The sequence below is a fragment of the Dromaius novaehollandiae genome, chromosome 5, assembly GCF_036370855.1.
Source record: "Dromaius novaehollandiae isolate bDroNov1 chromosome 5, bDroNov1.hap1, whole genome shotgun sequence".
Classification (NCBI taxonomy): Eukaryota; Metazoa; Chordata; class Aves; order Casuariiformes; family Dromaiidae; genus Dromaius; species Dromaius novaehollandiae.
This window is the reverse complement of record NC_088102.1, coordinates 17204420-17221014: the sequence shown is the minus strand read 5'-3', so window position 1 is coordinate 17221014 and position 16595 is coordinate 17204420. Positions and strand designations below refer to the sequence as shown.

General features: G+C 35.5%; 1 protein-coding gene across 9 annotated transcripts in view; it reads right to left on the bottom strand.

The window, feature by feature from the left end:
- The window catches only part of DICER1 (dicer 1, ribonuclease III), a 71809-nt gene that overhangs the window by 36554 nt on the left and 18660 nt on the right, over positions 1–16595 (bottom strand). For 8 of the 9 annotated variants that reach the window (XM_064512125.1, XM_064512127.1, XM_064512126.1 and 5 more), the window contains exons 3-10: positions 16183–16283; positions 9370–9562; positions 7587–7749; positions 6994–7124; positions 4814–4948; positions 4103–4263; positions 2795–2963; positions 86–558 (exon numbers count right to left, since the gene is read on the bottom strand). In XM_064512125.1, the coding sequence (XP_064368195.1) occupies positions 86–558; positions 2795–2963; positions 4103–4263; positions 4814–4948; positions 6994–7124; positions 7587–7749; positions 9370–9513 (1376 nt within the window). In that variant the 5' untranslated portion in view covers positions 9514–9562; positions 16183–16283. The remainder of the gene's footprint in view (positions 1–85; positions 559–2794; positions 2964–4102; positions 4264–4813; positions 4949–6993; positions 7125–7586; positions 7750–9369; positions 9563–16182; positions 16284–16595) is intronic. The other variant, XM_064512128.1, reaches the window with a different exon arrangement.

Sequence of the window (16595 nt, the reverse complement as noted above, 5' to 3'; positions counted from 1 at the left end):
ATACTCAGCAGCTGGTACATGAATGGTAGTGCTGTGACTTTTTTTTGTTTTTTAAAAAGGAAATTTTTAAATAAAGAAGATTTACCTATTTAGGACAACTGCTGTGTATCTTCTTTCCACAAAAATAATTCCACATAAAATATTAGTAAAAGGAGATGGGAAATTAGTCTCTGGCTTCTCTTTCTCCTCAATTTCTTCATCCTCATCATCATCTTCAGAATCGCTCCAAGATACGTAATTATCCTGATTCCTATTGTTATACCATTCAACACTTTCAAATTGCTGTCGTTCATATGGTTTATATTTGCGCAAGATTTCAAGCAGCTTTATTACTTTTGGGGTTACAAATTTCAGATCAAGTGAGGCAGGTGAGAAGTGCTCTTCACAGAGTGCATGTATTTTCCTTAGGAAAGTGTCTGTAAACAATAAAAATTTCCTGTGCAGCTCCTCTTGTTCATGTTTGATATACTTCTGTAGCTCTCTCACCATCATCCCAGCTACCTTATCTGCACACCAGGGTCCCAAAACAATCAATACAGCTCGACAGTCTGACAGTATCTACAACAGAAGAATTCAAATATCAGTTCAAAGAGTGTATTTATTAACTATTCATTTTAGACTGGGATCTTATTTTTCATGTAGCACAATCTTCATAAGCATTATGATGACTGTTTTTATATTAAAGACATTTAGAAGTCAGCTTTTGTCATTCAGTAGACCCTGGGAACTTATGCTGCTGATGAAGCAAGATGTTGAGTTTCTTCTTCCTAAATTATTACAACTAAACTATGAACTTTGTACACTCCTGTATTTCAACAAAAGCAACTTTAATTACTGTTTTGCACTCTGATGGAATTGTCATTCAAAATTTACCTCAAGATAATTATGCTAAAAAGCAGAATACTTCAAGAGGCAGCTAGATAAACAAAACAGAAAATACTATCCCTTGTCATTAATGCTGAAACTAGTAACAATTCCAATAATTACAATAACTGCTTAATAGACATTTTTACTTTGCTATTTGTTATTGACACTTGCCAAGGTTTCAAGAATATCTAACCAGGAAGTTGTGCAGTAGCCTTAGGTTAATCTTAGTAAGTCCAGCCTCTCATAGGAAAAAAATACAGGTGTGGGTTCATATAGTAAGAAAACCTGAAAGAGAGGGAACTATAAACTTTACAGAGAAAGCCACCTAGGGATTTGAGTACCAAGACATTATCTGATGGAAAGCTCCTCCCCCTCCTGAGTCAAGTGGTCAAACATCACAGTAGAAAACCAGAAATGGGGTACAAGGATACCACTATTCAAACGACTCATGACATGGCTATTGTGTTACAAGAGAAGTATCACAAAACAGTCAGGATATTACAGTTTTCAGTGGCTCTATGAACTTCTCTTCTTGTTCCCTTCTGTGAGGAACTATAAAACAGGTTATCGTCATATTCTCTCCACTTTCCCTCTTGAACTTTGTCAGTTGCAAGACTTAGTTAAGGGCAGAATTTCTCTAAACCAATTGTAACTGCATATAGAACTTAGACTCTCCCCATAGCCAAGACAAAGAGCACTGCAAGTGGAAAACTGATTTCTTTTTCTTAATACGGGTGCCTCCATCTTCTTAGGGAGCCACTGGACCAGAGAACAGGCACATATATTACCGGAACATATATTACCAGCACAGAAGTTAATCCACTTCTATGGACAACTTAAGTCATGGGGATTGATCACTGTTGCCAGCATTCCTTATGTTACTCCACTGCATTTTAAGCTTAACACAGAAGTAACTCAGGATTGCCCTTCCCATGCAATTCTGCTATACTGAAAGGTAGAAAAATAGGCTGCCTTACAAATCAGTCTTCTCTCTGGACCTAATAATCTTTTTCTCTGGCCAGTGCCAGAGTGCTGAGTTTCCAAGAACGTTAAAAGAAACTGGAATAATTTGCATGGAATAGAGATATATATTCTCCAACATCTTCACCAGTTATCTTAATATGACTCATTACTGACTTCTTGTTAAAAAAACAGCCACCACCACCCACTTATGTGCCTGCATAGTTGTACCTCAAGAGGAAATTTCAAATTGCAGAGCCTAAGAACACAAAGAAGATGCCTGGACCCCGAGTGTGACAGATCAACGCTCAATAGGCCATATGTTCTGGATTCTATTCTGTCATCTCACGTGATGACATCCATCATACAAAAAAGATAGGGGCAAGTGTGAGGTTCAAGATTTCATTTGAGCGAGAAGGTGTGGATATACTTATTGGCACTAGTCTAATATTCTTCTGATTAAGATAAATTGTGGAAATTGCAGAGCTACAGCTGGAATTTCTGCCTCAATTCTTACTTCATTTTCTTGTAACACAACCAGGTACAACTTTTTTGAATACTTCCTGAGGTACTATTTCTTCTTCTGTACTGAATTATTCAAGTATCACTGGAGGTCATGAAGATGTGAAATTCTTGACTTCAGAAATGAGCACCACCAATATAACGGTACAGAATTATTTTACTACCTTAAGCAAATATGAACATAAGATTCTCAAATTAGATGAAGTTCTAGTCTAGGAATCAAACAGTTGACATTTAAGTCCCACTCATACTTATGAAAAGCCCTGCACCATTAGTGGAGGGAAAAAAAAAAAAAAGTTAAGTGCCCCCCACCCTGATACTTCAGGTTGGCTGACTTAGAAAAAGTTTCAGTAATATAAGATACACTGCAAAGAAAAACAATGGAGAAAAACAATGGTGAAGATTTCAATTCCCCAGGTTTTTCCATACAGCTTAAAGTCCTTACCTGCTTAGAAATTAATGTAGAATCTCTCTCTTTTGAATGTACAGATATGTTGCAGTCATTTAGAAAAGTAAGTGCTTCATCCAATTCCTTTAATAGTCTTCCATACAGCCCACTTTTGTCAGTATATGGTCCACAGTCTACAACAATCTCACATGGCTGAGAAGTATATCTTAATTGAGGGCAAAGATCAAGTCAAACACAGCTTTTCAAAGTCAGTTGTTTTTAGTGCGTTAACATTATACAGCAAATCGTAAGGGCAGTAAGAAGTCAAGTACATTTCCCCCCATGAGTGAAACAAATGATGGTTTTCCAAAATGTGGTCTTTTGAGATGCCAAACAATATATGTAATGTGAAGTTAGCAAATAAGTATATTTGCACTTACACAAGTGATTCTTCTTAAAAATGACAGAGCTATGAGAAAAAAAATTCTTAAAAGCAAATGGTTCCCATACATTCAGGAAAAATGCATTTTACAGAAAAGAACTGTTCTAGAACAAGAACAATTATCTTTGTCTAAGATGAAGTTCACACAACGCAGTCCAGCTGGTGTGAGAAAACGTGCAACATACTAATCATTCCATGTTAATTTTTCCCTCACAGCAGTCACATTATCACCACTTTTATTTATTTTAACAATATTCACAGCATTCTACGTTCCATAATAACATAGGGAAAAAAAGCCCACTTGCTGTGGTATTTCAGTATTGTTTTTACTGCTTCCTCTCATCCCCCAATGTCTTTCATCAGCCTCTAAACGCAGGCTACTCAAAAAAAAATAAAAAACACCCCAAAACCAACCAACCCCCCCCCCAAAAAAACACACACACACCCAAAAAAACCCCCACATATAAGCTTTCAGGTATTACGGATATCTTTTGTTGTAGGTGTTGCAACATTTTCCTAGATTAAATAGTAAGATTATGGCATATACTGGAAAAGGACCTGTTACTCTTCAAACATAAGACAGTCAGTGTTACAAGAAGTTCAAAAATGGGATATGGAATGTGAAGTTTCCAGTTTTTTGTTTTTTGTTTTTTGTTTTTTTTTTTAATTACGTAAAAGCTCTGAAGATTCCAAGGCCGGGTGGCCTTTGTACTTAAGGAAAGGTACGCTTCAATGCTGCTTACTCAAAAAGCAGTTTAACAGTCTACCTTCCCTCCCCACCCCCAGTAGAAGCAATGGCATCACATACACACAAACTTTCACAGGACTTAAGAGGAAATACTTCTAGTGGTTTCTTTCTCTGATGAATCCAAAATGAAAGACACAGGTACCAATTTAACAGTCTCAATTATATTAAAACATACCTGTCCAAGACCACCAAATCTGTTGCGGTTTCAGCATTGCTCTTTAAAATTTTCTCCAGTTTCTGGATCTTCTCCTCTAACTCAGCAGGATCACACTTCCCATTTAAAATGGAAGCTGTTAATCCCAGGATTCGAGGACATGCTGGACAATCCTCACAGATCTGTGAGGTAAACCACAATTAAATGGCTTAGTATAGTTACCTTCTGCCATTCTGCAAGCTTATCATCAAACTAGTAGATTGCAAACCTAGACACTCAGCTGAAAACTATTTTTTCAATAGCAGGTTCTGCACAAGGAATGAAGCTTGGATACTTTCTGTTCAGCCTTATAAACATATTTAGAAAATAGTATTTTAAAAATAATAAAAAATAATTAGTACATCCCATTCCCAAACTCTACTAGTTTCACTCAAATATTTTTACCAATGAATTCTGAAAATTGCTTAAGTCCATAAATTTGGTTTCTCTTTTCCACTAATGTCAAATTTTTCTGTAATCACCACTGTAAAACATGGTAAATACACTGTTTTTCTATCTCATAATGTCACTGAAGTGTTAATTCATCTCAGTCCCAGAACATGCTAATATATAGTTCCATAGATGTTCTTCTCAGTAGCAAAGCTGGCTTAATCATTTCCCACTCATCCGCCCCTTCCTCCTCACTCAAACTCCTTAACCAACTGCCACAACAGTCACACAGTGGAAACCTACCTTCATAATTTCACGATATGGGTGGTCCTGGATTGCAAGATGGCACTCATCAAACACCAAAAGATTAATGTTTGACAGGGATAAATATTCATTTCTCAAAACAGTCAAAGCAACATGACATGTCATAACCAGAACCTATATTAAACGAAACAAGAAGAAAACGCCAGTATAAAAAAAATGCAGGCCATCTTTCATGACTATGTGAAGTAGAGAAGCTGTTCTGCAAGTCTTTCTAAGCAACACTAGCAGAAACCAACTTCTTCTGTTCATCTACCAACACCACCTTCGAACAAAAGGGAACAAAATATTTGGCACTTCAGTGTTACACACACTTTAATTCGTAATCTGGCTGAAGGTAAGAACAACAAAAGTACATCTTGCCTCCAGTCATATGCCTAGCAAAAACAAATACAGATGATACTGGACTCCAGCCAGACTACACAGAACAAATTTCATGGAATGCAAAACCAGTTAACATCCCTCTCATCCATCTCATCATTGCATCTCTGGCAAGAAAGATAATTCTTCATAAACTCAAACCACCTGCAGCCAAAAAGCAGTATATTATCACAAAAAGTTTATTTAGGAAAGAGATCACCGCTTCCTGAGTCCACTTCTTGGTGATTATCACAAATCTATGTCCTATGTGCAAGTGTCTTTTTCTCCCCTATTCTAAAACTCAGTTAAAAGTAAAATGTACATGCATCCAGCTAAAACAACATCACTGAGATTAATGACAACAGCAAAGACTTTGGAAAGCACATCCTTTAACTCAAAATTATTGATCATAAACAAACCTACACGTTTTTTAAACTGCATCTACGATTGCAAGACTTTGCAAAAAGTTAGGATGACTATTTACTATTTAAAGACGGTATCATTTCAACTTCCCAGTTAAAATTTAACAACACAGAAGCCTCTGGTAAGTCAGAAAGGTATATTATACAATATAGTTGCACATAAATTAGTCTAGCTCATTTTATTCCTCAGACTTCGGAGTTCCAAATCCATTATCGGAGTTCCAAATCCATTATCAGGCAGTTTCTCTGTAAATACAACCACCACAATTAGGCCCTAATCATGAATCCTAACATCTACAGATGAAGTAACTGATAAGAAAAGTGATTGAATGAACTAATGGAATAATGAGAAAGTCTCATCTAAAATCAACTTTAAAAAAGAATTTCTTGTTGAAACACTTTTATTAAAAGCATTTGGAGAAGCAGTTACTTTAGAGAATAAATATTCTGCCCTAGTACTAAAAAGAACTATTGGATAATTCAATGATGCTATATCTTCATGCTATTGTCAGCAAGAGCTGGCCAGAATGGTATCTCAGAGTCCTCAGTTCAGGCTTTCCAGAATTTCTTTTAGAATTAATTATACATTATTATTAATATCTTAGTAGTTTAAAGATTTAAAAGATAAGATCAGCATGCGATTATAGCACATGAAGTTGAGTTTCTTGATAAAATAATGCACTATTTTATGCTAACACTGTACTCCACTAAGTACGATAGCCCTTTCACTTGACGGAATTCTTCAGACATTTACTTCCCGGGCCTCTACTAAACACTGCACATACACCCTCCCCCCCAAACCCTACAAATTTCAAAGAATTAAGAGTGCACACATACATTAGTGCAAGATACTTAGGTAGACATTGGAAATAGATTACAACAGAAATGGTCAAAAAAATCACCTGGGAAGAACTGTTCCTAAGAAGTTAATGATTTTCCATAAGACAACTATATGGAAATAGCTTTTCTAAGAAGGCAGAAATAAAAAGTATGCCAAAAACATAATGCACTGCTTCCCCAGGGAGCATTCAACTTCATAACCTTTTGTTGAGTATTCAGTATGCTATTTATTACCCAACATTAAACATCATGTAATGGGATTTAAAGTACACTGTACACACTCAAAATTTCTTCTGCAATCATCATGAACCACAAGGCAAGGAGACTGTAAACACAGGATTAAAGGCCAGCTTTTTTAACACAGCTGAGTACCTCCTTTAAATGTTTTTTTGCCTCAAAAATTCATATGCAAATATCATGGTTATGCTGAAATTCTATTAGGAGACATGTTTAGCTATAATTGTAAAGAAGTTATCACTTCTGATGAAGCTTTAGTTTATACTCATTATTTGTATTTCTAGTTTGTACTTAAAACATTACCTGATGCTTAGAGAATTCCTGACTCCATTTCTCTTTTGTCCATGATTCAGTTATCTCTAAACTTGAATACTCTCCTACTTTAAGATCTGAATGTGTCCTGACAGCTGACACTTGTTGAGCGACTTGATTTGCTAAAAATAAAAAAAAAAACCACACCCTCAATCACAAAAGCAGCAGAAGGTCCTTACATTAATTTTGAAGATGTATGTCATATTACTTAGCACAGTGATTCACAATACGACCTATTCACTATAGGAATATGGGTTATGCTAGTGTTAAATGAGGGGCATAAAGCAACTCCGTTTTTGTACAACTACAGTAAGGAAACAGATTAATGATTAAATTGCACTTAAAATTCAATGCCTTAATTTAAAATCAGGAAACAGAAGGGGTCAGAGATGAATAGGTTGAATTAAATGGAGTATAAGGCAAGAGATTAAAGTTATCACTTTCTATAATCAGCTTAGCATCCTTGTCATGTGTGTACTTTATCCAGAATTTTCATCCAACATTACTTTTACACAACTTATATTAAAGAGCATTCCTTAAGATGTCTCAATATGTTTGGGAACTTGGTATGTTTTTGCTCTTACCTGAGTTGACCAAGAACACAGTTCTTTTTCCATTTTTGTTGAAATCTCCCCTGATCTGATAGGACAGCTCTTTAGTGAGTAGTACTGCAATAAAAGTCTTCCCTGAGCCAGTGTTTAAACAGACTATCGTATTATGATCCAAAGCTGCTTCAAGCAGTTCAACCTAGGTTTACGAATAACAATGTCATTACTTCCAGCAGTACAGTAAAATACCTGACAAAAAAAAAAAATAACCACAGAAATGATACAGGAACTCTAGACAAGTCGGTAGTACCTCCCGAAATCTTTCTAGTGCCACAGAATGAACACTGCTCTTTCATAATAATGTATTATCACAGTCATTTAAAAATATTAATACACACTACATAGTCTAGCTTCTAAAATTAAATTCCCCTAGTATCAGAATTTGCTGATGTTTTGAATAACTTTCTAACTATATTTTTTAACAGATAATGTTGCTACATAAGTTGTCTGAAGAAGCAGCACCTACAGATTTTAAATCTAATTGTATTTATTTTGTTGAAGTGTTATATAAGTATATTAGCCCAAGGTGATCTGACCTTTTTGGTAGTACTGACCAAATGCCAGTTTTCAGGCACCTCTACAGGACCCAGCGAACTGAAATTGTAGAACTTAGAAACAGCTTTCCTTTATAAAACAGAAATCAGACGAGCCTGTCAGAGTTTCTGACATTACTAAGCTGCTTTGACCAACCCGTGAACTGGAAGAAAGACTTCGTCTGTACGAGACAAAGTCATAGAGGGAAGGATAGATTATGATTGTATGCATACAATCTAGAGACACAGAGTAATGTTTACTACATTTGTCCGCAAGAGCATTTTGCAGACAGCAGTGACCTAAAATCTATTTGGTTCAATAGAGCAGACTGAGAAGGAGGATTGGTGGATATTAATAAAGTTTAACGCAGCCAAGCTAAGGGAAGAAAAGACAAAATCAACTCCCAGCAACTGGAGCTGAGAGACACACTTGGTTAGACTGTGCGCAACCTGCACTTCTCTGGTTGTTCTGGTTCTTTCCTCTCCCTATGTTAAGCAGACTGCTGTTGTTGCAAAATTGTGTGTGACCTGGCCCAGCACTCCTACCTACGCTGTGCTCACTAGCAAGGGAACAGAACTGTGACAGGAACTCCAGGGCCAAAATTGCTCCTTGGAAGCAGCTACCAGCTATCAGTTATTGGAGACAAGAACAGCCATCCTGCTTCCTGCTTCTAAGTCCATGAACTAACTGAGCCTTCTCTTGTCCAAATTCATTCATAGTAGTCTAATGTTCAGTATGCACTAGAAAAGGGCAAAAATTTATACTATGTTAACATCCATACAGCTTCAATATGGATATCTTTGTGATTCACACTAATGCAAAGTGTGATGGAAAACTTAAACCAGTCTAAAGCACTGGTTAGTCAAACACTGGGTAAGATGCAATCAAAAATAAACACAATTTTTCAAATATAAAGAAACTGTTTGAAGGCATTTATTCATAGAAATGAATACAAGTCATTGCTCCCTACGCTCTCCTTCATAGATGATTTTTTTCTTTGAGGAAAAAACATAATTTAGTTTGAAGCATGCTGTATTCCCTATTGGTCAGGGATAAGTCAGTACTGCTACACACCTAAATATTGAAGTAGGAAGACTACACTGGAAAGTACTTAATAAAAATTACACCTAGGCATGAAAAAATATCTTCTGAAGATAAATTTCTACTATCTATTTAATTGTGCTTTTTAAAAAAAAGATTAGTGTATTAGTATTATCATTAGTACCTGATATTTTCTTGGCGTGTAAATGTTATCATGAATTGCTTCTTGTTGCCATGGTAGTCCAAAAAACGGACCCATTGGGGAGGAAGCAGGGGTCATGAGCTGCAGTCCTGCCATGCTGAGGGATTGCAAAGCAGGGCTCTTCATTCATTCATCCAGTGTTTCTGTCATTGCATTTTTGTTCCAGCACAGCTTACTGTGAGAAGAAAAAGAAATAGTATTAGGTACAGTTACAATATAATAAGCCTTCTTCTTGATGTATAAGAAAAGTACATAACTTTACTTGATTTTGCTTCCTGAAAGTGCTAAATCTTGTCTTATTTTCTGTAGAATACACACTTTTTTACTTTAACTTTGCAGGCACTTTTCCACATAAAACAGATGAGAGCATATCAAAGTGCCGAAGTGGTTCAGAAGGAACTGCATTTTACAGGGTAAAGTTCATTCTGCCTTTGAATTTACTCATGTACACTTCAGAATAAAGTTCTATCTATATTCTGATAGAATCACATTTAAAAATATCTTGAACATTTAAAAAAAAAAAAAAGCTGTTTTAGCTTTACTTTAGAAAGGAAAAAAATTTTAAAGAGCACAGGTATAAATAAATCTCTCATTTTCCTTTTATATTTCCAAGCAAAACGTTCCTAAGGTCTGTCAAAGCTTTACTCGTATATATACATACAAGCAACAGAAGAATGGGGACCTTATTCTAGTCTGAGGTAAAAGAAAAGGAACTACACAGAACCTTGATATTTTCAAATTGTAGTCCAAAATAGTCATCTGTTTAAGGAACTGGCTGAAGTACTACCAGAATCACCAGCAATTATTTGTAAGAACTAGTGGGGAATAGGAAGCTAGCCAGGTTAACTTCCAATTTCCAGAAATTCTGACTGATAAACATTTTGTACATACTTGGAAACTAGAAGTTAGTGGCCCATTCTTCATTATTAGGTTAACTGGGAGGATTGTCCCCCATGGGGGGATATCTTCTCCACTACCACCCTCCCCTGCTTTAACCCAAATAATCATAGTCAAGCCTTGGTCAGATATACAACTAACTCCCAGCTGGGCAGTCAAGGGAACCTAAAGAGAAAGAAGCTAACTCACAACTCTGGTTTCTGATTTCCCTAAACCCAGTCATGCTTCCTATAGGCAGGTGCCTCATCTCACTTTCCCCAGACTTAGAATTTGACGAGGTGCTCCTGTCTCCAGCCGTATTAGAGATGAGTTCTTTCAACAAGATCTGATGCCATAAATCTCTTGGATACAAGACTTCTTTATACACAGCATCATCTTTCTGCTCTGCTCTTGATAACACCTCCAGTGGAGTGGCAGGGAATAATCATTAAAAAAAATAAATAAATAAAATAAAAAAAAAAAAAAAAATAGGACCAGAATAGTTAGCCACAGTCACAAGGAATGTAGCTAGAACAACCACGGCCCTACAAAATGTTACTTCTAATGGAGGGGAGGAAAGGGGATATAAAACCAAACAGAAGCAGTCTATTCTAGAGAAGAAAAAACAAGGGAGCTGAAACAATACTAACAGAACATTTTAATACTTGCAAAAAGAACTGAGAATTTGAGCTCCAAGGCCAGTTTAGGTAAATTAATGTTTCAGTAAATGAACAGGCTGGACTTGAATTACAGCCACAAAGATTTAACTCATATAAGAGAAGGAAGAAAATAATAGTAGTAGTAATAATAAAACTACTCTCAACTTGAGGACAATTATCCACAAGAAAACATTTCCTACTAAGGCTGTGAAGTCTCCTTCATTGGAGGCTTTCAAGAATGTTTGATATACATCAGGAATGATCAAGGTATAATAGGTTCTCCCTTTTTCAGGGAGGTGGACTAGGTAAGATCTGAATATACACTTGAGCAGTATTTTCTACAATACAAATACAGTACATTAAACCTGAGAATCCTTTCTAATATTCCTTTCCCCTCCATCCCAAATCAGATAACACACCCTAGTCAAAGGAACATTTCTAAAAGCTAATTTTCTCAAAATTCACAAAAAGCTCTATTTTAACATCAATCGCAAAACTAAAGAAGAAATGTATTAACTTGCCTATGGTTTCAAAGTTAAACATTCATTAGGAATACATAAGGAAAAGTTAAACAGTATTCTATATATTCTATTGTGCCATTCTATATAACAGGAAAGAAGTTAGTTAAGTTTTACAATGGTGTAGCAGGAAAGAAAAACAGAAATTCTGAGGCAAATATGAAATAATATCTAGTAGAATACATTAACTACTGAAGTTTATAAGAAATAACTGCTGCAGGACATTACAAATAAATCAGTCCTGATTTAAAAGAAAAAAAAGTATTAATTTCTTTTTGTACTAAGATAGATTTTTCTTCTATTTACCATAAAGTTTGACTAGTATAGCATTGTAGAAATTTACTGCATACTCGATACTGCAATAAGGGCCATGACTGAACACTGATTTACACTCTGACTTAACGTATGTTAAACCATTATGGGAAGCTCTGACAAAAGTGATCAATTCTCCCTGGCTTTCCTCAAGTCCATCTTGTAAAACAAACAAAGCAACACATTGAACTACATGATCCCTCCTTTTGCAGATTCATGCAGAAGTAATGTCACGTTACAGAAAGCAGTCAGAGACAAAGCTTTACCTCAGTGTTTTTTTTTTTGTTTGTTTGTTTTTTTAAAAGGATGGAGGAGTCCCGAAGGACCATATGGTTAAGTAATCACATTCCATTTCATTATAAAGAATTATTTCTATTTTGAAGAAAGACATTCAGTCACAAATGTTACTTAGAGAAAAAAGGTAAACTTAACTTCATGGTCTTTTGGGTCAGAAATCAAAGACCCCATCAAAAATAGTATTTCTTTACTAAAAGAACTGTTAATTTTGCTGAAATCCAATAGAAAATTTCAATTTGATTTTCAGATAAGTTGTTGGGTTTAGAAGAGAGGACTCCTAACAGAAAATATGTATTCAAGGGGAAAGGTGAGGACAAAAGAAATGAATGTCTGAATATTCAAGGTACTTGGGTACATTTTCACAAGATGTACTACAGAATGCTCTTGACTGTTTTTTTCCCCCATCTGATTTTTTCAGTTGCTTTTGAATGACTCTCCAGACTCCTCCAAATCTTACAAGTGCTTCTCATTTGCTTTTTTAGTCCTGTAACCTAAGCCACTGTTTGAGCCCAAGTCTTTTAGAGAATCTAAAGAGACAAAATGGATCAATATGATATTGTTTTACATAGTTACAAATGCAAAATAGCATAGGTATAGTCACCGTATGGTGGCTCAGGTAAAAAGAAAGAAGTCCACCTCCCTGAACCGTCAATGCTACTTTCTGCAGTGCTGAAGTTTCCTAGTCCTGGCCCCTATTTGTATTGGAGGTATATAAGATCTGACATGATCAATGTCAACGTTATTACAGAAGTATGCCAGAATAATTAAGTAATAACATCATTTTAAGTCTCTATTTCAATAGTAAGGAAAAATATCAAGTTCTTTCAAAAAAAGAAAAGTAGTACAGAACCATCTAGAAATAAAAAGAAAAAAGTCACCTACTTGAAGAACAGGTTTTAAATTGAAAACACTTGAGATGTAAGTACTTGTGTTCAAAATCTGTGGACAGAAACCAAACAAACCCTGAAACTAGCTAAAAGGGAAGGAGAAAAAGGCCAGAAAGTAGTCTTGCTAAGTCACTGTGAGCAACAAAGATACCTGCTAAGATGTTCCATCTTTATCTGCTGCATTATTTTGGAAACTGATAGAAGGACCTGCTGATGTCATATTTGGAGTGAGAAAGGGTATTTTTATTTTTCAAACACAAGAAATAATTATTGTGTAAGCATTAGACTAGACCACTGAAGCTGAACAGTACTCAACCTTATCCTACTAAAATACTGAAAGTTTAGTTTTAAACCCACAAACCTTGAGAGTTTAAGAACAAAGGGCGTAATTAGATCCTCTTATTTTAACACGCACATTTAGGTGGACAGTGAACTGCAAACTTAGCTTGAAACTAACCCCTTGTTTTACCATTTAAAGAAATATTTCAGAAGCGCACAATGGTGGGAATGAACAGTCAGCAACATTCAATAGCAGCTTCTTCCAGCTTACAGTAATTCTGAAACTGGTATAGATTTTTCCGTCACAGGACGATACCAAAGTTGAAGCTGTCCCTCACCGCACAAAATAAGGAATATGGGTAAGGAATGCATTGATACAAGCCAAACCAAGCAGGGCACTTACCTGGAAAAGAACATCTGGATCTAGTCCTGCTGCAAGGACTTTTAAAAACATTTAGAGGATGATGCTCTAAAGTAAATGGACGAGGAACTAGAGCCCAGAAGAAGCGTCTTTCAAGTTTTCAAGCACAGTTTGCATGCATAATATGTGTTATAGTCATATCAAGTTAATACAAAACTATAACAACAACTGTAAAAGCTACTAATATTGATCTATAAATATCTACCTGACATTATCCTAGTGATGCAAAGTTATTCCCGATTCTGTAGGTTTACTTTTGCCCAGGAATTTTTAGTTTACCCTCTATAAACAACTTCAGTGTCAGAGAAAAAGAAGTGAACTTTAGATATAGGGAGGAAAAGAAACAGTGTTTTGTAAATATCACTCCTGTAACTTTAGTTCTCTTAGCAAACAAACAAACAAAAAAAAAAAAGGGTAGGGGCACCAAACTGATTTTTGTTTAGGAAAAACAGCTCAGAAACAAACAAAAAAGCTTCATTTTCATGGAAATAATTACTTATTTCCTTTCCTTTAGTAGACAATATCTAGGATCCTTTAGAAATTAAGCATTGAGATTTCTGTTCCCAACTCAAAATTCAGTTTGTAAGGGATATCATTTTTTAAACCAGAAAGTTCAGAATACGGAAATCCTGTCAAAGAATTTTACCCAAGAGGATTGATCAGAAATCTTTTGTATTGTTTATCTTTAATATCTACAACACAGATACATGAAACACTCCTTACTGCTTATCCTTTAAGGCCATTCACCAGACGTGTTGCCTACCAGTAGTTTTAATATTTGGTCCTACAATATTCAATAAATAAAATTCAAAAATTCAGATCTGTTTCCTTTCAAGAAGTGCAAACAGAACACAAACACTTCTAATGCTCAAATGTAAGAAATCCTCCAAGAACCAGTGTCAGTGGGGCATTCTTCACTAACAATATGGTGCAATTATCAGCCTTCATTGTGAATGCTCATCTTGAACTAAAAGAATCCTATTTGTTGCAAGCTTGTTATACAGAAACAGTCTAACAGTACAGTCAGAACACTGGTCTCTAGCAGCATGCCAAAGGTGTCAAAGGTTACTTTTTATTGTTTGCAAAGTTTATTAAAGAACTTATTAAAATGAAGATTACATTGAGGTTCTATGTTTGAATGATCTGCTTCTGAAAGACTTCTGTGAGCATGGTATAGTTAACAGCCAGAATTCCTGGCATGCTCCTCCTAAGCTTCTGAAAATAAGAAAGACGTAGGATTCAACATGACACAGACTCAGAAAATGAAGAACTCCTTAAGTCTTTCACCCAGTGTTCAGTCAGTAGTATGCAGAGACCCAGATTTGAAGAAAGCCTAATAAACACTTTCTATTGTAACATCTAGCTCTATCAACGGACAGACAGCGCACACGAACAAAACTATGCTGCCAATGTTTCACCAGTCCCTAAAGCAATACAGCTACAACACTATACATTAGCATAACATAGCAAGCAGTAGGGCATTTGCCAGTACAGAAATAAAATGAGAAAACAAATGTATTAGTCTTCTAACACATCTATATACTGGCCCCAGTACATAAGGCAAAGTAAGCTTAGAAAGGCAGTGTTTCTACTTTAGTGAACAGCAACACACAGTCAGATTCTGGAACAAACTGCATTTCATTTTTTAAAAGCTTGTGTATAACAGTCTCTACAACAAGTCTAAATATGTAGTTGATTAATCAAGGGTGCATAACCGGTGCTGTGTTGATTCCTCCTTTATTACCCCCTCTAACACGGAGAACAAAGATAAAACGTGACGTGTATGGCATCAAAGATCCAAGGTGACAGCCACTTGAGGTGCAGTAAAACTAAATATATGCCTCACTACAATATCAAAATACACAGTTTTTTCTTCTACAAAGCTTCAGCAGGATATGCTCTTCTCCTGTTTTTTTTGATGAATAATTCAAACTGAATGACACTATTAAAAGTAATACCTTAACTAACAACCCTCCTTCCCCCAACCTTAGTTACAACTGCATATTCTCCCATATTTGTGCTATTTACTTGCCTATACCTCCTTTTATCTGGAACATACCAGCTGAATTCTAATTCTAAACCTTCACATCTCCTCTCTTTCCATATTTTTCTCCTAAAAAACAAATTTCTTTTCTGATATAATTTAACCAACACAACCACCTTTGTATCAAAAATACAAAAAGTGTTTAAACACAAGACAACCTTTCAATTTAAATTAAAAAATGCATTTCTACCCATATCCAGTTTCCTAAGAAATACCAAAGCATGCATTTCATGACTAACAACCTTTATTACTTTTATCATGTCTGCAATTGCTTTATCTAATCATCTACTGATAAAACAAAGCAGCTATTTTCATTATTCTTTCCAACTAAATTGAGGTAGGTGTCTCAAACCTCACACAAGTCATTTTACCTTAGGCTCCCAAACGTAGACCTAAAGATGCTTTAAATATAAGATAGGAGACTACAGTAAAGTGATACAAAAAAAAAACAAAACAAACAAACAAAACCTTATTTCTGCCATACTACAAAGCAAGGACTTACTGTTTTAATTTCTGCAACTTCTGTGTTTATGCTTCCTGAACTGCATTTTGACATCATGATATCAGCTTGTAGATTAATCACATAATTTGCAAGCTTCGGCTCTTAAAAAAAAAAAATAAAAACAAAAAAACACACACATCAACACCACCAATATGAACAATAAAAATGAACTGGTAAAGAGAACTACAGTATCAGGGTTATTTGTGGAAATTCAATTGCTTATAAACATTTCAGCTGTCTCAAATTGCAGTTTTGGTCTCACTTTGGAAAGTGAACTTTTCAGGTCTATCCTGAATGAGAATTATTTTAGTTCATTAGTAGAAATAAAAATTAAAAGAATGTTTTAAAGGGCTGGTATTTGGTAGTTTAAATATGCAAGGAAAAGATACTTCCCTAAAACCTGAACAATAGTT